Genomic DNA, 22,449 nt, shown 5'->3' with positions numbered 1-22,449 from the left:
CTTCTCAGCTTGCTTGTTGCTGCTCCCTACCCCAGCTTCCTTTCGTGGCTGAGTGAAAACATGTATGCATATGGTGACCAGGCAGCTGCACCTGCAACAGGTGGTGGAACATGATGGCAGAAAGAAAAGTGCACTTAGTTAGGACTACGTCAGTAAGAGGCTCTTAGCCTCCATCTAAACCCACTATAATTTTTGTAGGAGGTATATTGAGCTACCTAGAGGTAGGTACTACATCAGAGCCATGGCAGGGAAGAAAAAAAGGAATCTGGGTCACAGAGTGCCACAAACCACGACTGCCACTGAAAATCATGTCTGTGGTTTGTTCTGGCCATATTCTGTGATGCAAAGGCCTGGGGCTGATTCATAACGCTGGCATTTGGTTGCCACTTTAACATCAAGTCCTCGTCACCACAGGGCTCCCACCAAAGGACAGGAGAGGGAACAGGCAGGAGGAGGCATTTTGTGTGTCCTTACACACACAGGCCAGACCTTTCCAGAGGACTCTGATAGAGGCTGAACCCTCCTGGATGAGAATAAATTGAGGCATTATGTACCACTGTCTAGTTTATAGAACTATAAAAAGACTGAACTTCCAGACAGGATTAGTATGTGTATTTGTAATATGCCTGTTAGTGGGGAGTGAAAGAGAGATCCCCAACATGAAGTGTTAACTGTTCCAGGGAAAGGGAAACCACCCAGTAGAGGCTGGGGTCATGGTTTCTATGTAATTCCCCAATGGACTGTACAAGAAAACTTCATCATACAGTATTATGCAAATTCATGTGTTTATTCAAGTTAACTTATTATTTCGAAGAAAAATATATTACTGCACTTTCAGCCTATCCCATGGAAGGTTATGTACATCAGATAAAGGATCATTAATTTAAATAGGTAGTTGAAGGCTAATTCCTTAATCTGTGTTTCTCTGGATCTGACTGAAGCTGATACCATGCACTTGGTAAGGTTTTTCCTCTTTCCCAAGAGCTAACGGAATGGGCGGCCAGCTGCCCCGGGGAGCAGGCGGGGTGCAGGAGACTGCCGGTCAGGATCCTCGGGATCTCTAAGCCTAGTTCTGCTTTACTGTCCGCCCAAAACCCACCCGGGCAGGCATGACGGGCCAGCTGCCTCACTGAAGAAGCAGACAACAGGAAGTGGAAGGCAGCCGGTCACGGAGCCGCCGTGACTGGGCCGTGGCGCGGGGAGCGCTGCCTGAGGAAGGGAGGGCTGGTGCCAGTTCATAAACCCTTGTGAGTAAAACCGAGGAGAATCGCCGCAAGGGTACAACCGCCCTCAGCTCTCCTGGAGGACTCACGCGGCTGCGCAACAGGGAGGACGGCGGCCAGTCCCCGGAGGCGCCGGGGCTGCGTCCCCGCGCAGGGGAGCGGCGCTGAGCGCACTGCACGCCGGGGGCCGTAGTCTCCGAGGGCCGAGCTGCCTTGCCGCAGCACCGGGCGTAAGCCGAGGGTCAGCGCACCGCGGCGAAAGGGGAGTGCGCTGTGGGCTCGCGAGTTCTCTGCCGCCCTTTCCCACCACGCTGGCGGAGGCGAAGAGCCACCACTCGGTAGACTACCATAAAAATGCAGGAACTTCACGTTGTGGTGCCTCTCTTCTCCCTTTGGAGTGAGGGACTGGGACGCTCTCTTTTGAGCCTCCCCAGAGCCCCGTGCAGATGGTACGCCCCGCCGGAGGCCGGCACCCCCAGCAGCCGGCTCGGCAGGCTCCATGGCCGGTCCTGCTCAGTCGGGGCGCTGCGTACGCCCGCCCTCCTTGCTCTTAGAAGCGGCCTCCTCATTGGCTGCGGCCGGGCACGCTTGCCAATCAGGAAGCGGCTATCATGGAGGAAGGGAATAAATACAAGATGGCTGCTCATATAAAACCAGGCATTGGGCTTCGCCCTGGCGATGGGGGAATAGAAGCTTTAACCCGCGCTCCGAGGGTTGTGCACCGCTCCCGCCCGCCCCGCTGCTGCCCCCCAGGGGGGAGCGAGACTCCGACCGTTCCCGGCCACAGCTGCGCTCAGCCGCTCCCCGCGGATCACCGGCGGGGCCAAGGCCGGGTGAGGCGCCCGAGAGGCTCCAGCTAGGCCTTGCGCCCTCCTCCTTGGCAGAGCGGCTCCGGCCCCCCCTGCCTCCTGTCCCGCCGCACGCCTTCAGTGGGACTCGGCTCCGGACGGCCATGGCCGTCTCCAGGTTGGTGGGAGCGGGGAAGGGTGGGGAAGGAGGGCCGGCAGCGGCGGCCTGCAGGCCTCGGTCCTCCGTATGGCCTGGGTTTGGGGGTGGGGGGATGAAGAGGGGTGCGTGGCTTCCACATGCCCACCCCGCCTCGGGAGCCTGCGGAGGCCTCCCTGGGGCCTCCACCTTCTACGGCGACATGGGCCGCCTCGGCGGGGTTCGGGGGAGGCTGCGTGCTGCGGCGCCTGACTTTGCTTCCTGGCTTGGGGAAACTCTGGTGTCTGGCGCAGAGCGAAGCCCCCTCCCTTCCTCAGGCCGCAGGGGTCTGTCTGGGGCGCTATGGGCTTCCTCACAAATGCGACGATTTAATGTTTTTTGGGTAGTCCTTCCTCGGGTCAGACTGCTAGAGAAGAGGGTATAATGATATCGAGTCTCAAAAACTGAGAAGAAGCTGTTTTGCTTTTCAGAGACCTTAACTGTAAAGTAACTGGAAAAAAAACCCACAACAAAGTAAAAAAACCAAAAAACCCACCACCACAAAAAAACCAAACCAAAACAAAAAACAACCAAACAACAACCTAAAAAACCCATCCAAGTAAAAAACAGAAAAAAAAACCAACCGAAAAAATAAACACCAAAAATACCCCGAAAACAGGCTTCTATGGAGAAAAGTGATTAGTGTGTTCTGGCTCTGCCTCAAGATGTTGGGTAGTATCTACTTACACACGTGTGCTGGGGTGTGCCAGCATTTAAAGTACTCGTTTTACAGATACACAGGTGTGTCTTAATAGATCTGTTTTATTAAAAATACTTAGCAGATTCCTGTCATCTCTTTTGTGTGTGTGCAATAAGCATATTCAGCTTCCAAACAGGATAGTGGAAAGCAAATAATAAATCCAAATTAGACTACTACCACCTCAAGTCACGTGGTAGTATTATCTCTACTTCCAAAGTGCTGTAACAAAAATAAATTTTGTTTCTGAAGCTGTGTATGAGTAAGTTTACAATTTTGTGTAGCAAAGGTATGCTCATTTTTAATGGAAATCCTTTATTAATCAAAATTTACAGAAGCAATACAGCTTTTAAGACTTCAAGAAGTAGGAAGTTCACAAAATTCTAAAATACTCTATAAAATATCTATTTTCTCCTTTTTTTATTTTTTGCCAATCTGTTCTGTATAGGTTTGTTTGCTGTTCCAACGCATAAAAAAAAAAAAAAGCATAAAAATCTGGAGGTAGTGAGGATTGATGTAACAAGACTAATACATTAAAATGGTACTTTAAGACATCATATAAAATAAAGTAGTATTCTGCTAATTACATTAGGTCTGGGGTAGTCTGCTTAAACAACTTAGGTACATGCTTAGGTACGTGTGATATGGGAGCTAGCTGGGATATACAGCTTTTCAGCTGTATGCTGAGGTTGTGTTACACTGTAAAGGCTGGTTCCCAACGTGGTTACCAATGTTCCTGTATTTCTGTAAAATCACACGGCTTTAGTGAAAATAATCAGTGCTCTGTGTGAAGATACAGTTAACACCTGTTTGGTCTGGTAACTGGCAAGAAGAAAAAAGTGGTTTCTTTATGGTTCATTCTTAAGCTTCAACACAGAGCACTAAAAGCTTGGTGTGTTACTGTCACGTGCTGCCTTGCTTAAAGTACAGTTTTGAGATCAAAATGTTCACAAGTTGAACATAAGGATAGAACTTTAATCAAGGTGCTGTTGTACTTGTGAGTTGGTATAGAATTGTCCCAATTTCACATGTAAAATAGGTAAAAGAATTGCAGGTTTTGAAATGCTGTAACATCTTAGTTCTCCAGAAATAACTACTGTTTCTGTAATTGTCATAAATGATACTTTGTAAAATTGGCCACCCATTTTTTAATAGATACAGTGGAACCTCTCTATCCCTTTTGAAGTTCCACATCAACTCTTCACAAATGAATGGTTCATATGCTGGACTGATAATATAATGTCACTATTACTTTGTTAAATAAAATACATCTTGTTTTTACCTTTTAGTTCAGAAATTGAACTTAAAAGGTTCTTTCCTTTCAGACAGTAGGTGCCTCACCCCAAAAGATGGTGCAGAATTGTTGTTTTGTATATGCTTGTGTTCTGGTTTTCAGGGACAGAGTATTTTTTATTTTCAGAGAAACTGTGGTTTTTGAGAGGCTGTGGAGTCCAGTTCTGTGAGAACAAGAGAGATAAGATGGGTTGTTTTTGTTTATACCCAGCTCTGGTGTGTGGGTTTCTCTAGTGACCAAGGTCGAGGGTGGCTTTGAACTCTGCAGGTGCAGTGGGCCTGGGGAGAGGGGGGGCAAAACCCAGGGCACCTGACCAGAGCTGGTTAACTGAAGTATTCTGTACCATCAATGTCACTCCCACTATTTTTGGGGAACTTCATAGGGAGGGTGAATTTCTTTGTTCTACCATGACTGTCATTCTCAGAGAGTTTCTCTGGTGTGCCACTTCTGAGGCCTACTCTTTTGCTTGCTGTGACTACCAAGTTCTTTCTGGAGCTGTCATTCTTGCAGTGTTGGGCATTCTGCCTTCACTGCTAGAAGTGCACAGTTCATGACTACTATCTAGAGTATAACTTTGTACCTTAGTACTTTGGATAATATTAGTTATTATTATTTTTGCATTAAATTTGACTTTTTCCAGTTCTTCTTCTTGGGTGGGGTCAGGTAACAGAACAACTACCTAAATAGCAACATTTCATCTCTTCAGTAGTTTTCTGCTGAAAAGAGGAAGTAATGAAGTGACAAAATTCTCCAGATGTATAGGTAGGAGGGAAGGTCAGTGATCTTCCTGTGAATGCATAAGCTAATTTGGTAGGCTTTATCTCCAGTCTCTGGTCTTGGAAGTGTATATGGATTAGTATGATGTTTGCATAGATTATAAAAAAGTAAAAATAGTTCTTGGTAGTGGAATTGAGAAGGAAAAAAACGAAAAGTTTTACTTTAGCTTCATTCCTCCAAAGTATATATTCCAAGTGAAGAAAGAGAGTCTCTAGGGTTTTTTTGAGATACTTCAGATGAAAAAGGAATGCTGCCAATTTATGAAAAATGGCAATACTTGTTGATTACTCAAGGTGCTTGAATTTCAGTAGATAATAGTGTAGATAATCCCTTTCAATAACTAATAAAACTTTTTTCTAGTTTCTCTAATGTTTTCAAAGGCACCTCATATATCATTATTCCAACACAAAGGCAGTATATGGCTTTCTTTTATTTTTGAGGGCCTTCACAGTAAAAAGGACAACAATACCCTTTTAAAATGTGACAAGATGCATGAAGTTGGTCAGATGCATTAAGAATAAACAATTTTATTTTAATAAGTATATCTTAAAGTTCACCCGGGAATACCTTCTTAAAGCCGAGTGCTTTAGGGCATTTTCAAGATGTTTCTTAAAGCAGGTATGGGAGAGTGTAGCAATTTGCTGCTGTTGCAAGCCATTTTATATTTGGTCCATGTGAGTTTCATAATGGTTTCTAGAGTTTTCAGTGTTTTCATTTATTTGGATTTGTGTATAGCTGGTAATATGTAGAGTAGGAACCTAGTTTAATTTTAAAATAAATAATATCAAAAGGTTCTGGTAGTATAGCTTCTGGAAAGGAAGTAGACCTCATACCTTGCTCTTGGCTTTTGAAGCAGAGGGCTGTGGCTTTCCTAGAACTATAGAATCATAGAATTTAAGGTTGGAAGGAACCTTTAAGATCACATAATTCCAACCCTACTGCCATGGGCAGGGACATCTCCCAGTAGATCAGGATGCTCAGAGCCCTGTGCAGCCTGGCCTTAAAAACTTCCAGGGATGGGGCTTCCACCACCTTTCTGGGCAACCTATTCTAGTGTCTCATCACCCTCATGGTGAAGAACTTCTTCCTAACATCTAATCTAAATCTAACCTCCTCTAGAACAAATTATTGCACTGTCTGGCATCATTACTTGTGTAGCAGAGTTAATTCTCCACCACTGGGAGGCTGACTTTCTTATAAGATACCAGCGTTATCCAAAACTTAATTTATGGGCCCTGTGTGCCTTTTAGAAATTCTCTTTTGGGATTATCACAAACTTTCTAAAGGGGCAATTCAGTTTATACATTGTTGGGAGGCTACTTCAGGGTTGTCCTCTCATGGGAAGTGTTAAACTGAACAAGCAGTAGGTGTTCATGAGTACTCAAAGACACATACTTGTACTATCAGAACAGGTACATGCTTTAAACTATGCAGTTATAGGAGTTCTGACATAAAAGGGGGTAAAAAAAAATAGATAACTTTTTCTCACTGATGGAGATTAATTTGAAGGGCAGAACAGCCTTCACTGTTGATCTTTGTGGGAGGGAGTGCCCACAGAGTCACAGGGAGGGCAGAAGCAGAAGTAGAGCAGATGCCCAACAGGGTGAAATGAAAGTAGAAACTCAGGGTTGTGCTCCAAAAGGAATTTTAACATGCTCCAGCAGCTAGAACTGGAATTCTCACCAAGGCATTGCCTGTATCACCTGTTTACAGGTGTTCCGCTTTCCTATTCTTTCTTACAATTTTTGTAATGTAATTGATCAGAATGGATTTTGGCTACATTGTTGGGTGTAGCTATGTGTATAATAGTTTATAGATAAAACATTTACAGCCTAACACCGCATATCATATATTAATAGGAAATATACATTCCATATGGAATTATACAAATTTTAGCATTCGGTTGATTTTCATATGCAGTGCATATAGTACTGTGACCAGTGTGGTGATGGAGCTCTTGTATCATACCAGGTGTCCCTTCCACTCCATTATAGAAAACAAGATGATTTCTCTGTTATCCTCAACCAGCCCACCTTCATAACTGTTCACTTATAGTCTCCTGCCTATAAGAAGTAAAATCACAATCCATTCTTTGTGCATCATCACACTTTTCCATTCTGAATCCTGTTTTTGCTTGCTCACTGTATAATTGAAGTTGCTCCCTTGATTATATAAGTTTATATGTGCTTTAGTAGGAGCTTGAGCTGTGAAGCTGATCAAGCTGGGATTTGACCAAATGGTGAAACACCACCCTGAATGAAGGATTATCAGATCAACAAGAAAAGTTAAGCCATATCCATTAGAACTTGGGTTGGATTTTGAGTGAGTGTTATCCCCTGGCCAGTATAAATTTTAATCTAGTGATGTTTTCTAGATTTCTGGGTGGGTTTTGTCCAAACAAAGTGTCTGAGAGAAAGCTGCTGGATATGTTTTGTACTGTAAATTCCTAAGAGTTGCATTCTGGCAGTGCTATCTGGAGAGTGCCACTGAGTGAGTTGTGATGGTTCTTTTGGAAGTACCTGCTCTCATGTTTGTTCTTTGTCATTTTTAAAAATTTCTAGTCTTTGCTGTGATGATGAACTGGAAGAACGAAAAGCTTGTTATGTTTAGTGATTGGGGGTCAATAATAGTTTCTGTGTACTTTTATTCACAAAACCTCCTTCATGCACAATCATTCTGCATAAGTGTTGATTAGAGAGATGATGTTCCCCCTTACAAGAGCCAGCCTTGCAATTCTGCTGAATAACAATGCAAATGAAATTGTTCACTGTTAGAGTTCTTCTTGCCTGCAAGCAAAAGTGAGGAAGTATCTACATCTTTGAACAAGTTAATACCTTGCAATAAGCTCATAGTATGGTTGCTGCCCTGTCAGTGAGATGTAGGTGACCCAGGACTAGATGATAGCAATGATTATCTAAATAATTCCTTGAGTTAAAAGTGAAGGACTTAATATTTTTAATCACTTACCACAGCAATTAACATGCAGGAGTACCCGTTTTATGGATAGGTTTCATTTGTTAGTGTTTAGATTTTTCATAACAATCCATAAATTTCTGATGTTTTTATTGTGTTGTTTAGATACTGTTAGTTCTGAGAATAATCTGTTTAGAATTTTTAGTATTTATTAATTCAAAATGAAACTAAGAATGAAAACTAATTTAAAAAAACTAGTGCTGCTGTTTAGTGGCAACTTTCTCAGTGCTACCTTTCCAGCTAGAGTAGTAGAATTTATGCTCTGGCATACTCTGCTGCAGCCACGTTAACGCTTAAATTAGGAATTTTAATTATTTTTTACTAATTAAGAATTTTAATAGTAACTGTTTGGGAATTGTATATCAGGGAAGTCTGGGGTAGGGAAATTATTAGGGTGACCAGGAGTACTCTTACTCAGACATTATCTGTATTTGTTAATCCTGCTGCCATTTATTTTGCTGGCCTTGAAACCTTTCTATAGTCATGTGAAACAATGGGAAGAGTTTTTGGTTTATTTTGCATTGGTGTGCAAGTTAGGCATATTATGATTTAAAATCATGAATTACAAACCAAGGATGTTGCAGATTAAGACCAAACAACGGACTGTGTTTTGGGATTATACAGCTTCAAAAAGTTGTTGTGGGTTTAAGAGTGGATATCTACTGTTGTAGCTAAGGTTGCCATTAAACGTGACTTTTTGGGGGGCAGCTCCTCACAGTGATTTCCTTCTGTTTTGATACATAAAGAATTCTAGCTGAGGAATTTGCTTAAGATGTGCATTCTGCTTGACGGTGGAAATGGAAAAAAATTACTTGGTTCTGTCCTGGCTCAAACCAGAACATAACATCGAATTTTCTTTTCAGTAATTTGACTTTTCAATAAGGTCTCTTCTAAGTAGCTGCACTTGCTGAAATTAGCAGCATGTTTTTCAGTCAGTATCTGCTTCTAGGACTGATAATTTTCAATGTTTATAAATATTGCTGGAGAATGACACGCAGAACCAAGGTCACTGCTTCGTTCTGCTAATCTTATGTGCTGCAAACCAAAGGGAGGAAAAGGGATAACACCTATTACCCTCCTGTGGGGAGAAGTGAACTGGACAGGTAACCTAAAATTGGTGAAAGTGTGCATCATGCTCAGTATAAGGCATTACAAGGATCAAGCTCTCTTTGGCCATAGCTGGTGTCCTGCCAGGACTTGCCTGTTATTCTGCCTTTGATCCCAGTCTGTGTGCTCCTGAATCCAGTTTCCATCGGCCTTTGAGTCCAGGAATCCAGTCTGGGGCTTTCCCAGGGCCTGCTCTGCAGCCTCACTGGTAACATGAGCATTATTGCAGGGTTGTGATACTGGTTTTGTGTACTTTTGTCCATATTTTTCTTTTCCCCATAATTATTGTTTCATTAAAGTTGTGCAGTTTAGTTTCCAACCTGTAAGTCTCCCTTATTCTCCTTCCTTTTCCTTTCTGAGAAGGAAGAGGGCTAAATAGAAAGCATCTGACAGTCATTTAATTGCTGGCTCAGTGTTAAACCTTGACATAGTTAAAGGAATGGGTGGTGCTAAATGTCAGACTTCTTGAGAGTGGAACACTGAAGCTTCACAAAGAGCTGAAGACCGAAAGGGATGAATTTAAGAACGAGCAAACAAGAACGTTAGTGCAAGCTGTGGTTGCTTTGCAAGGTAGAATATTTTGTACTGAATTAATACCGAGGGCTGCAAATCAGGTTTGATTATTACTGTCAAATGTACAAAGGAAAAAAATGCTCACAAATAACTGTATCTAGTATGTTCCTCCTGACTAGTCTGCTGTCATTGATTTGGGAGAACTGCATTTGTGAAGCTTTGGTTTTCTTCCTTGCCCATCTAATAACATGAAAATGCTAGGTTAGACATGTTTCCATTTTCATTAACCAGCAGATCTGCTGGTTAAATTCCTGTACTTCATGGCAAGGCCAGAGGTACTGGGTTATTTCAAAGCTGCAAATACAACAATAGGTTTGGTATTCTCTATTCCAGGTAGTTAGGGGGGAAAATATGTGAAAAGTAAAAATGTGTCATGAGAAAGCAGAGTTTGATGCAGATCACAGAGTATATCTTCACAAGAAATTATAATGCACAGTATGAGCAGTTGAGCCCTTTACTTTCTCTGTCACACAAAGTTCAAGATCATTCGCAGTAAGAACATTTTCAGTCCTGAAAAATACAATCACAGAACAATGAAAAGAACAATTTTTTTAACTGCCATTTTTCAGAATCTATTTTTAGCTGTTTCTCTGATTTTTTGCTTACCATGTTAAATGTGCTTTTAGAACAACTGCTTATCAGGGAAATATACGTTTGTTACTGACTGTCTTCAGGCAAACGTTTCTTCCATTTGCATTAGATAAACTGAAAAATGGGGGGAATGTTAATTAAAATGGGCAACCAGACAATGTATAGCATAACATTTTCAGTTTTTTTCAATCATATTTAGGCTTGATCGTCTCTTTATTTTACTGGACACCGGTACAACACCAGTAACAAGAAAAGCAGCTGCACAGCAACTTGGGGAGGTAGTGAAACTCCATCCTCAAGAACTGAATAATCTCTTGTCTAAAGTAAGCATCTTTTTTTGATTGTTTGGGGTTTTTTTGTGTTTTTTGTTGTTGTTGATTTATGTTTGAGCTTGCTTCTAGGGGTTTAACTGTGAGAATAAAACTAGTTTAAAGGGGCATTGTTTCTGTGGGAAGAAGAAAAAATATCGTGGTCTTGTGTTTTGTGTGAATATAGGGGACTGAAGAAAATTAGAAGACTATTTCTGTTAAACCTGCTCTTCTCTCAGCCTATGAAATGGTTTCCCAAGTCATGTTTCATTTTGCATTCAGTATCAGTATTCAGTGTTTGCTTTAAGTTCAGATTTTCTTCTATAATGATGTTATACTGTCTTACTAAAAAATTCTGGTCCTGCCTTTAAAAATGGTTACTGATGTGATACAGCATTAAAGACACAGGAGGGTGTGTGTCTTTAAAAGGACTAGAAAATGGCGATTTACATTAGTTTGAGACTTCAGTCCAGCCAGTAAAAGCACCAGAAGTAGCCTGACTGCTGTAGATGGCTGAGTGACCTCAGTATTGCTCCTATTGAACAGGTGCCCTCACCACAATTGATGGCATCAAGAATGGCCAAGGAATCATGAATATCAAACTATTTTCAGAGAAATAGTTTCTCCACCGAATAGAGATTCGGTGGTAAATTAGTTTAGAAGAGCATACATTGCTTCAAGTGACATACATTGTCTCTCTTCCTCTCTTTCTTGGGTTAAATGACTTCAGAGTTTCAAGGTTTATTAATCTCTTTTGAACACTTCCTTTTAGATAGCAAAAAAACAGAAGTCTCAAGTCTTGTTTAGTACCTGATGGAAATCAAGGTTGAGTTTGACTGATGAGATTAAATACATCTTAAATTTTTATTGTCTTAACTATGGCAAGGATTCTGCTAAGCAGTACATAGTATAGAGAAGGCTGTTCATGTTTCTTTGGTTTGTTTTCTTGTCCTTTGTTGTTTTGAATGTTTTCTTAATCCATAGCACTAAAAGTAAGCGTATTTTAATAGCACGTAACAGGTGATAGATTTTTCTGAATGTGCATTTGACACAAATATTTATTAATCTCTCCTTAAAGGTGCTAGTGTATTTAAGAAGTACAAATTGGGATACTCGTATTGCAGCTGGCCAGGCTGTTGAAGCAATAGTGAAAAATGTACCTGAATGGAATCCAACTCCAAGAGCAAAACAAGGTGCTTCTTAAATTAATTATATAGAATTCATTGTCTGTCCTGATGCTGATGTGAGACTTGTCAAGTCAGCTATCATTCTGTTTTGGGTTTTTTTATGAGCATAGACTTTTTAATATGTGTAGACTGTAGTAAACCTCTTTGGCTTTAGATATTCAGATTTGGTTACAATGATGTTTATGACCGTTGTTCCAAGATTCCTGTGCTTGTGCTCTGTACCTTCATAAAGCTTTACTTTTAAAATAAAAGGAATAACAAGTAAATGGCAAAAGTTTTAACCAATTGACTTAGTCGTGGTATTTTGCAGACCTTCTTTCTTCTCTGATTGCTCAAAGCACCTTTCTGAGAGAGGTGAAGTGACAGCTTGCTGAAGTCTATTCTATTCTACTGACTTTGCATCTGAAAATTTCATGCTAGGGATGTTGCTTTTATTGTCATCTTACAGACCTATTTTCAGTGATTTTGTCTAATACTGTTGACACTGTCTGTTTACAACCTTATGTAGCACAGGTTCCAGAAATTCACTGACTATTAAAAAAAAAACAACCAAACACAAAACAACAACAAAACTCCTGTTTGTTTTGATGTGTTTGTTTTGATCTCACTTGTGCCCTCCAGTTCCTTCCTGTTGCTATAGGATTTGACAAGCAAGCTCTGCATATGCCGTATGATTTTTGTAAAACATCATATTTGCTGTGCTCCAACAATTTACTTCTCTCCATGTAGAAGAGCTGCCATTTCTTCAGTCTTTTCTCACAAAACTGCTCTGTCTTTAAAGTAACTTGGTCTTTCTCAGTGCTTTTTCTTCCTCACATTGTCTTGGATATGCACTGAACTGCACACAGGATGCCTCCTTCTCTAGAGTACTGCTGTGTATACGTAATGACAAAATGATGCACTCATGTTTTGAGTGTCCTTATGATGCCTACTACTTAGACAGCTGTTTTTGTTGTCACTGCCCAATTAAACTGGTGAATGCAGAAAACTGCCAGAATTATATTTGAGATCTTTAGTAAACATTAATTGTCAGTTCAGAATTTGGTGTTGTAGGCATGGTTTAGGTTACTCATTGTACACCTTATCTGCCTCTTTGCGTGTTAGTCTGAGAGTCCTTCTTGGGTTCTTCATTGCCATTGTGACTTTTGGTTACCAAAAAGAGCTTAGAGAAGAGTGTATAGTGAGATTTCCTTCCCACTGCTGAAGACTGATACAACGGGTTGCAACACTGCAGTCAGCAACACTGGTCTCTGGAGGACTCCAAAGCTAACTTTTATCCCAATTCTGTGGTAACTTGGTTCCTTTATTTTTTGAATATGAAACCTTGCCAAAAGCTTTTACAATATATTTCATCTGCTGGATTCCATCTATCCAGTTGTTGGAGTTCTTAAAGGATAATGATAATCAGGTTAATGAGTGGGGTTTTTTCAGAAGCCATTCTGGCTCTTTCCTAGTAAATTGTATATATTCATTTTTAAGAACTTTAGACTTTACTGTCATGGATAGAAGTTAATTTCACCATTTTAGTTTTAAGAATTAATTACAGTACTTTCCAAGTACAATTTGTACAATTTGTACTTGGAAATGGGGCAACCTGTCAGTTTTCAAGCACAGATGCTGTTTTGAAGGATGGGTTATATGCTTTGTCCAGTTCTTGTTTATCTGCTTAGCAGACATGAAATTTGAAAGGTAATTACATTTGGGAGAGAGAGTGAGCCCTGTTAAATGGTATAGCTGGCTAAGCAGAGTTTGTTTTTTTTTTTTTTTAATTTCAGTTGAATTATTTGATGTGGAGGTCAAATACATTGGACATTACAGTGGTCTTGGTTCTTAGGTTTACTATAAATCATGTCTTTATATGTGTGTTGAAATGTTAACTTCAGATCTGAAGAAATGCAGGTATTGTTTATTTTGCACAGTCTTCTGTGTGCATTTAACTTGTTCATTTAGAGTAGCATGAGTCTTTCATAAGTGTGAGTGTGAATGTGATGAAGCATGCCAAACTAAATGCTGCATTTCTTGTAGGCAGCAATTGTTTTTCTACTGCTGGCTGTATTTCAGGATGTGGGGGTGGTAAATTCTGTGGGAATGGTCTGTCTTTTTTTGATGCTAAATTGACATGACTAGGAGCCACAAACACTAATCTTTGAGTGTTGAGGTGGCAATGATACTTTGGAGGTGAATTCATAACTAGGAAATAAGACACTTTATCAGGAACAAATCTCTTCTGTATCAGTATAGAACTGCACTGTGTCTGCAACTGGATTTGAGAAGAGCTGATAAGTAGTCCTCAGCAGTCCTTGGTAGCTGACTTTCTTCTGTACCTGTTAAGGCTACTCATCAGCGTTCATAGCAGGGATGCTTGGCTGTTGATCATATGATAGATAAAGTGTTGGCATGATACTTGTTTGAACTATTTGTGAGCCACATGCAGTCCAAATTGCAAGCTGAACTTGTACAGAGTGGTATTTCAGTGTCCAAGATCTAAAAAAGATAAATTTTATCAACAGAACATGAATGATTTTCTCAATTTGTTTAAGTGTGTTAAGTGAGCTTTCTCAGTCTGCCTTTGTGAAATAGAGGTTTTACACTTTCTGAATCAAAATGCTGTATGTCTGATGCATCATTTGGAGGAACTTGTTTCTCCCTTTCTCTCACTTAATCCTCTGCCATAATTCTGAACCAAAATTTCATCACTTTTTCCTTAATACTGTTTTTAATGTCCTGTCTAGAACCAGGCTCAGAAAGTCCTATGGAAGATTCATCTTCATCGGATCGGTTACGTTTTGACAGATTTGATATAGGTCGGTTGCTAAAACATGGTGCATCTCTTCTTGGATCTGCTGGTGCAGAATTTGAAGTCCAAGATGATAAATCAGGTATATCTCTAAATTTTACTTACAGACAAAATAGTTACTGATTTCAAAGTTTGTTGTGTCAGTACTGTAAGTCTAGTCATCCATTGTTTCTCAGAATGCTAGGAAATAAGAAAATATCCCTTACATAACTGGTTTGTATTATATCCTTCTCAAATGGAATGCTGCTTTTTTTTTTTTTTTTTTTAGGAGCTGTGTAGTCTGCTTGTTTTTACACTCCTCAGAATTTGTATGTGTACAGGGAGTAGAAGAGTGAAAACCTGAAAGGAAAAAGCAGTATTAAAGACTTCTGTAGATGTTTTTAAAAGGTGCAGGAACTAGCACTAGTTCTTCATTAAAAGTGTTCCCAAATTCAGTAGTAAGATGTGGCTTGCTGAAAATCCTGAAGCTTTAAAATATAGAAAGATTTAATGAAAATACCTGTGATAAACCCGGACTTTAGAAGGTCCAATGGGGGTGACTGTGTAATGTCTTTTAAGTCACTTGTATGGTATCTGTTTTCAACTGTTTGACTGAATTATTTTATATCAGTGTAATGTCATTGAATTATTTTAATCCAAGATACTTTTTTGCTATTACTGTACTCTCATACTAAAATTCCAGTCCATCTTCCAGTTTCCGCACAGAATAAAATTACTGCATAACATGCTCTGACTGCATAGCCTTGTTTCACTTGTTCCCTTTGTGTGATGCTTTCTGTGAAGTGTATGCAGAAGATCACTAGTTCAGCAAGGAGCAGAACCTGTAGATGCTGACACTTAAGCAGTATCCTGGCTATTTAATTGCTTGTCATCTTTTATGCTAGATTAATAGGGTGTTGTACAAGTTTCATCTCTTCTAATGAAACCGTACCTGTTCAGAAATCAAGTAGGTGGAATAAGACACAAGTTCATAGAAGTCTGATCTTCATTCCAATGTTGTATGATAGCACATACATATTATTTTATAAGTTTTTACTTTTTCATTTTATAAATGAAAAATAGCTTAAAGTACTGCTTTTTTTAACTAGTGGAAAACTGTACAAAAGCTGCTGTCTCTTCTGCATTTTGCAGCATCTTTCCTTTGCAAGTAAGTAGCCAACATCAATGGATGCAAAGCAAGGTTAAGCAATCTTTGGAATTAGCAGTCTTTGACACTTTTTTCAAAGATGAATTGGTGAAAGGAGAAATACTTTGTAGACTCCTTTGTATTCATCTGCTTTTCAGATGAAAAAGGTCTACTGGTGCAGATATAATTAACTACTCAACCTGCTGTATTCCCTCCAAATTCTGCTACTATGGGTTACCTACTTGCAAGTTTATGCACAAATATTTTTTTAAAAAAACCTCAGTCTCCTGGCTGGTTTCCATGCTGCACCTGTAAAAAGAGAGTGGAGTCTTACAGTCCTCTAAGCTACAACTTTTGGTTTACTTGGAGATTTTTATTCTACTTGGGCACTAAAATTTTCTAATTTTTATGTAAATATGGGTACTTCCAGAGTCTAGGTGTTCGGTTATTACAATGTTGAAGCTTCACAGCATTCTTGAGGTAGGTTTTATTAACTGCTTAAATGAGCCTTGCTTCACACTAGTATAGTTTTATCAGCAGAAAAGGTCTTCCTAGGAATTTGTGATTTGGTTTGAAAGATTGTGTTAGATGTATTATTCGAGTATAATTTAATTCTGTAACTTTTGGTTTTCTTAAGTTATTTCACTTTAAGCACATTTTCAATAATACATCTGGTTGGAAATCTGACACTTTTTTCCTTTTCTAAAAACTTCAAGGTGAAATTGATCCTAAAGAGAGGATAGCACGACAGAGGAAACTGTTACAGAAGAAACTTGGCTTAGATATGGGTGCTGCAATTGGGATGAATACGGAAGATCTGTTCAATGATGAAGACCTGGACTATTCACCTTCTTCAGTTTCCCTAGTAAACAAACAACCTGTAGGTAAAACCTTAGGCGGTTTGACTGCAAGGGGGTTTACTTTATTTTGTAGAATCATACAAGCCTTTAAGTTGGAAGAGACCTTTAAGGTCATAGAGTCTAACCATAAATCTAATACTGCTAAGTCCACCAATTTTATACTTCTGCATTATCATATTTATATTTTAGGTATGCTAATCAATGTCTAATGTGATATGCTTTCACTTCCTAAATTCTTATACCCCACATATTTGCATGTTGGTGTTCTCTGATGTCAGACTGCAGCTCTGAGTTTGAAGTGCTGAAGGGTAGGGGAAGTTGAGAGCAGTGTGGGTTTGAGAATTTTTCAGGACCTTCATTGTAAGAATTGACAATGAATAACTTTTCTTTCAGACTCTTCAGGCTGCTGAGTTAATTGACTCAGAATTTCGAGCTGGCATGAGCAGTAGACAAAAAAATAAAGCCAAAAGAATGGCTAAGCTATTTGCAAAGCAAAGATCCAGAGATGCAGTGGAAGCTAATGAGAAGAGGTATAGTAGTGAACGGATTTGCTTTTATTTCAATTAAGTTGGGATTGTGATTTATTTGTTGAAATACTTCCTACAGTCTTTGCATCTTAATCTTTATATGCTAATTGTGCTGATGGTAGAATACTGGACTGTGTTGCTTATTTCTGTAGAACGTTATTACAAACCTAGCTTTCAAGGGATTTTGAAATAATGGGATGTTACAGTTGAAATTTATGGTTTGTCCTTGTTAGTAAGTATGGCTTGAGAATAGCACACAAAAATGTGGTATTTATGAAGATAAAGAATAACTAAGAATTTAGGATACAACATCCTGTATGTATGCTGTGTTCCTCACTTAGTGACATATTACCGTACCTCTTGTGTTTATAACAAGCAGTAAACAAAGCTATCTTTTCTTGACTTTTTATCTAATTTTCTGCATTTCTTTGAAAAGGCTGAGAAGGATTTGTGACAGAATTCTGCTGTCCCTTCACTGAATTACTTTACATCTAAACTTACTTATTTTGCATATTTCACAATGATAACTACTATTTTGTGCATTCTTGCCACACTTTTATCTGAGATGTTAGTTGTAGAAGCTATTACTACTCCTAAATCATACTTGCAGATACAAACTTACTCTTGTTCCTTCTTAGCAATGATAGCACCGATGGTGAACCAGAAGAAAAGAGGAGAAAAGTTGCAAATGTTGTCATCAACCAGCCTGTCACAGACTCAAAAACATGGGTAGAAAATGCTGCAGAAGAAGTATGTTGTGTTGTTCTGCTGTAGCAGGAATGATCATTCAGTTTCTTAGCAGAGTAATGGAAAAAAAAATTCTTTCATGCCCCCAAATTCTTTGCTCCATTTCTCCAATGCTAAAATGACAAAATGCCATTGCCAGCTTACCTTTATGTGTAGAAGCCTATGAGCTTCAAACTATGTGTAGCATTGAGGAAGAAAGCATGTTTAATCTATTGGTAGCAGTTTGTGACCCAAATGAAACTGAGCAGGTGGATTACACATTTCGGACCTGGGCATTAAACTGTAAAACTGTGCTAAACACTTAGAGGAATGGATTACACTGAGCCATAAATAATTTTTAGAGAAAGCTTCATGTATACTTACTTTAATCTTTGCCTTACTTTAACTAATTATTTAATTAAATTTGCAAATGGCACATAAAAGTTTATTTAAAGATACTTGATCTTGATTAGACTATTCTATGAAAAGATTATTTTTTCCAAACATTGCTTAGTCATTCTTGTTTGCAAAATGATGATTGGAAGACTAAGTTGAGATACTAATGGTAACTGCAGGCTGAATAACTGTGGGTCACTAGCTTTTCCAATGATTTGTGTTTGTGATGGTGTGAACTTATTGTTAGTGTCATAATTTCTTTGCCACAGCCATGTCAGTTGCCTTTCAGAAAATTTTGGGATAGTGGATATGTTTCTGGTTTTCAAAAATGTGGGATGTATTTTGAAAAGCATGATGTTTTACTGAATTAATTTATGCAGTTTGATTATGTAGTGTAATTTCAAACTGAGACTCGTCTATTATGTTCTTCAAAGTTCATAAGTTTATAGAATGATTGGGGAGGATAAGAAACATAATTTTCTGCCTTAGTGTAGTACCTAAGGAGAAGCTGAATTCCAGAACAGTGAAATTAATTATCGTAGGTTACACAATAACAAACTTCATAAGCGTTTTGAAAGATGCAGTGCCAATCAGCTAAGTTTCTGAAATGTGTAAGAAGGTTGTTGTTTTTAAATTTTGTCCAGCATCAAAGGAATATATTTAAGCTTTTGAAGGTTTTTATCTTTGTGTATCTAAGTGGTGTATAATATAAGAAGTGTTTGCCTAAACACTTTCTCTTTTAATCTTGTACTTATTTTTTAATAAATTTAGGCAAACGAATGGCCTCTGGAAAGCTTTTGTGAAGAGGTGTGCAATGATCTCTTTAATCCTTCTTGGGAGGTAAGACATACAGTATCTAAGGTGGAGCCATAGATTTTAAAAAGGCTTTAACAAGCACAGAAATAGTATGTGCAGGACTTAAGAGCACTGCTACGTCTCAAAAGTTACATCAAACATAAATAGATTACGTTGCCAAGACAAATCTGCTTTTGGACAACTCAGCTGTTTTTTAAAACTTCTTTAAAGGAGAAAGGAAAGCAGATGTGTAATGCATACTCAAGCAGAAAGTGGGAAAGATATAGGAAGCAGTGATTGTAGGAGAATTCTGAAATTATTTAAATTCAAGCAAAATAAGTCTTCTGCTCCTGAGTATTTAAAATTTGGCATTTTATTTAACTTTTCTAGGTTCGACATGGTGCGGGCACTGGGCTGAGAGAGATTCTTAAAGCTCATGGTAAAAGTGGTGGTAAAATGGGAGACAGCTCTTTAGAAGAGGTGAGTTGTCAGTTGTGTAGACAACGTGTGTTAAATAAAGTTTGGAAAACATAAATACCTAAGCTTTGCAGGAGGTGGGTGATCTGGGGAAATATAAACCATGAGATTGGCTCAAAATACTCTGGATTAAATCATTGTATGCACTGGTTAAATTTTTCCATTCTTTTTAAAAGGCCTATGCAAAAAGCAATATGAAAGATGCCATTTATATATTGACTGTGCATAAAGTTGTTGGAACAGTGGCTTCCATACTGGAAAACACTATTTCCAGGGCATGGTAAGGGTGTGATGAAATGGAACTGACAAGCTGATTATGTAGCTCCAGTGAAGTCTCTCAAGCCATCTAATTCCTTTCACTTAAATACTGACTCTACTGATTTGCTTTGTTTATGAGAATACAATTTAAATAATAATGTATCAAAAGGAAGACACTTGAAAAAATATCCTGATAGTAATAACTTGTTTACTAATTGTGAATCTCACACAGATTTGTACTGACTTCCCTGCTGTAAAAAAAGCTGGAAGACCTTGTAATTAAGAGCATGCTGAAGAATGGGGGGGTATACATCTACCAAATATGTATCAAGCTACTTCAGCATACTTTGTATACAGGGAAATCAAAAGCTGCTATCTCTCCTTGCTTCCATGTGGAGTAGTAGTATTTGCTCTATGGAGATTGCAGGGCAATAGTAACACACTATTTTTAAATAGCTTAAAAGAGTGTGTGTACTCCAGGCTGATTTTGAAGACTGCTGTGTATATTATTTGTAAGCTATAATTTTTTGACATATATGGGAATATGAAATACATAATAGGATGAATGTTTTGTTTATTAAAACAATACTTTTCAAGGGAAGTATTGATATAGTAGACAAATGGTGGAGATGAGAGTGATGATGCCTGAGCAGTTGCTTCTGCTCTTACATTCAGAGTTATAGAGCTTTTAGTCTGTAACAGAGGCCAGAGCTTCGAGACAACCTTGGTCCAAATTGCTTTGCTAAATCTGGAAGAGACATGGCCAGTGTGAGTTCCTTTCACTGTACCTCTTGCAGTGGAGAAGTCTTGCTTCATAGCTTGTTTATTTGTAATATTCTTCAGACATGTGTTAATTTGATTTGCCACAGACATGTTGTTACTAGTCAGTATAGATCATCAGAATTACCTTACTTTTGTGTGCTGTGTAGGGATAAAATTATCCATCTACCTTACAAGGTACTCTCTACCCTTTTGATAAAGGTACTGTGGGGTTTTATCTGTTTTAAAAATTACGGTATTTTTAAAAAAGTCAGGTGAACTGAATTAGTGCTGACTATTTTGCCTCAACTGTGTCACATTAATATATTCAGTCAACTTATGCTTTAAGTTGTCTAGTATAAGAATTAGCTAAATCAAGAGTATCAGAACCTTCATGAATAAGTATAGTCAAGGTGTTCAACTCTTCTCTTTTTACAGATGATTCAGCAGCATCAGGAGTGGCTAGAAGACTTGGTTATTAGACTTCTTTGTGTGTTTGCATTAGACAGATTTGGAGACTTTGTTTCAGATGAAGTAAGTTTAAGTTGTCTCTGTGTGAACAGGTAGATCAGCAGGCTGCTGCAGGAGATAATGCATCAGATTAGCTATGCTTTCTACAGTGCTACTGCATGTGCTTGTAACTGCTCACCCATGCTTATTACAAAGTAACTGATAGATAAATTTCACCTTATTTGTAAAGCAGTTTTGGTCATCTGATTCTACTCATACTGCCTTTGAATTCAAATTTCATGCTGAAATAGCTGTTTTATCATCTACTTTATCCTAGGTGGTAGCACCAGTACGTGAGACTTGTGCTCAGACTTTGGGAGTAGTGCTGAAACATATGAATGAGACTGGAGTTCAGAAAACTGTGGATGTTCTCCTGAAGTTGCTTACCCAGGAACAGTGGGAAGTGAGACATGGTGGTCTCCTAGGAATAAAGTATGCTTTGGCAGTACGTCAGGTAATAACCTTCATGACAAATTGCAGATAGCTTTGAAACAAGAAGCTCCTCCGCTCAGATTTGAGGATGTGGCTGAACAGTGGATAGGTATAACAAAGCAAGCTTGCTTGTGCTGCAGCCTCATGTACGTTATAAAATGTGTGACTATTTTTATGCCCAGGCTGCATCCAGTTGGCAGCCGGTCACTAGTGGTGTCCCCCAGGGATCAGTGTTGGGCCCAGTTCTGTTTAATATCTTCATTGATGATTTAGATGAGGGGATTGAGTCCATCATCAGCAAATTTGCAGATGACACTAAGCTGGGGGGAATTGTCAATCAGCTGGAAGGCAGGAGGGCTCTGCAAAAGGGACCTGGACAGACTGGAGAGTTGGGCTGATTCCAACGGGATGAGGTTCAACAAGGCCAAGTGTCGGGTCCTGCACTTTGGCCACAACAACCCCATGCAGCGCTACAGGCTGGGGACAGAGTGGCTGAGAGCAGCCAGACAGAGAGGGACCTGGGAGTCTGGATTGACAGGAAGCTGAACATGAGCCAGCAGTGTGCCCAGGTGGCCAAGAAGGCCAATGGCACCCTGGCCTGTATCAGGAACAGTATGGCCAGCAGGTCCAGGGAAGTGATTCTGCCCCTGTACTCAGCCCTGGTGAGGCCACACCTTGAGTACTGTGTCCAGTTCTGGGCCCCTCAGCTTAGGAAGGATATTGAGGTTCTGGAGCGGCTCCAAAGGAGAGCAACCAGGCTGGTGAAGGGACTTGAGCACAGATCCCCAGCTCCCTCAGCCTCTCCTCATAGGGTGTTCAGCCTGGAGAAGAGGAGGCTCAGAGGAGACCTCATCACTCTCTACAACTCCCTGAAAGAAGGTTGTAGCCAGGTGGGGGTTGGTCTCTTTTCCCAGGCAACTGTCAGCAAAACAAGAGGAAACAGTCTTAAATTGTGCTGGGGGAGGTTTAAGTTGGATATTAGAAAAAATTTCTTTACTGAGAGGGTGATCAAGCATTGGAATGGGCTGCTCTTGGAAGTGGTGGATTCTCCATCCCTGGAGATATTTAAAAA

The 22,449-nt window shown here is 39.6% G+C and overlaps 1 protein-coding gene across 1 annotated transcript in view; it reads left to right on the top strand.

Annotated features, from left to right (window-relative positions):
• Positions 1 to 1,763: 1,763 nt before the first annotated feature.
• The window catches only part of BTAF1 (B-TFIID TATA-box binding protein associated factor 1), a 41,397-nt gene continuing 20,711 nt past the window's right edge, over positions 1,764 to 22,449 (top strand). The window contains exons 1-11 of the mRNA XM_030453363.1: positions 1,764 to 2,189; positions 10,419 to 10,542; positions 11,606 to 11,720; positions 14,447 to 14,593; positions 16,354 to 16,517; positions 16,891 to 17,027; positions 17,663 to 17,774; positions 18,918 to 18,986; positions 19,332 to 19,421; positions 20,874 to 20,969; positions 21,223 to 21,399. Of these exons, the coding sequence (XP_030309223.1) occupies positions 2,176 to 2,189; positions 10,419 to 10,542; positions 11,606 to 11,720; positions 14,447 to 14,593; positions 16,354 to 16,517; positions 16,891 to 17,027; positions 17,663 to 17,774; positions 18,918 to 18,986; positions 19,332 to 19,421; positions 20,874 to 20,969; positions 21,223 to 21,399 (1,245 nt within the window). The 5' untranslated portion in view covers positions 1,764 to 2,175. The remainder of the gene's footprint in view (positions 2,190 to 10,418; positions 10,543 to 11,605; positions 11,721 to 14,446; positions 14,594 to 16,353; positions 16,518 to 16,890; positions 17,028 to 17,662; positions 17,775 to 18,917; positions 18,987 to 19,331; positions 19,422 to 20,873; positions 20,970 to 21,222; positions 21,400 to 22,449) is intronic.

Source organism: Calypte anna, chromosome 6, assembly GCF_003957555.1.
Source record: "Calypte anna isolate BGI_N300 chromosome 6, bCalAnn1_v1.p, whole genome shotgun sequence".
NCBI lineage: Eukaryota > Metazoa > Chordata > Aves > Apodiformes > Trochilidae > Calypte > Calypte anna.
The sequence above is the reverse complement of the archived record's forward strand: the minus strand, read 5'-3'. Positions and strand labels throughout refer to the sequence as shown.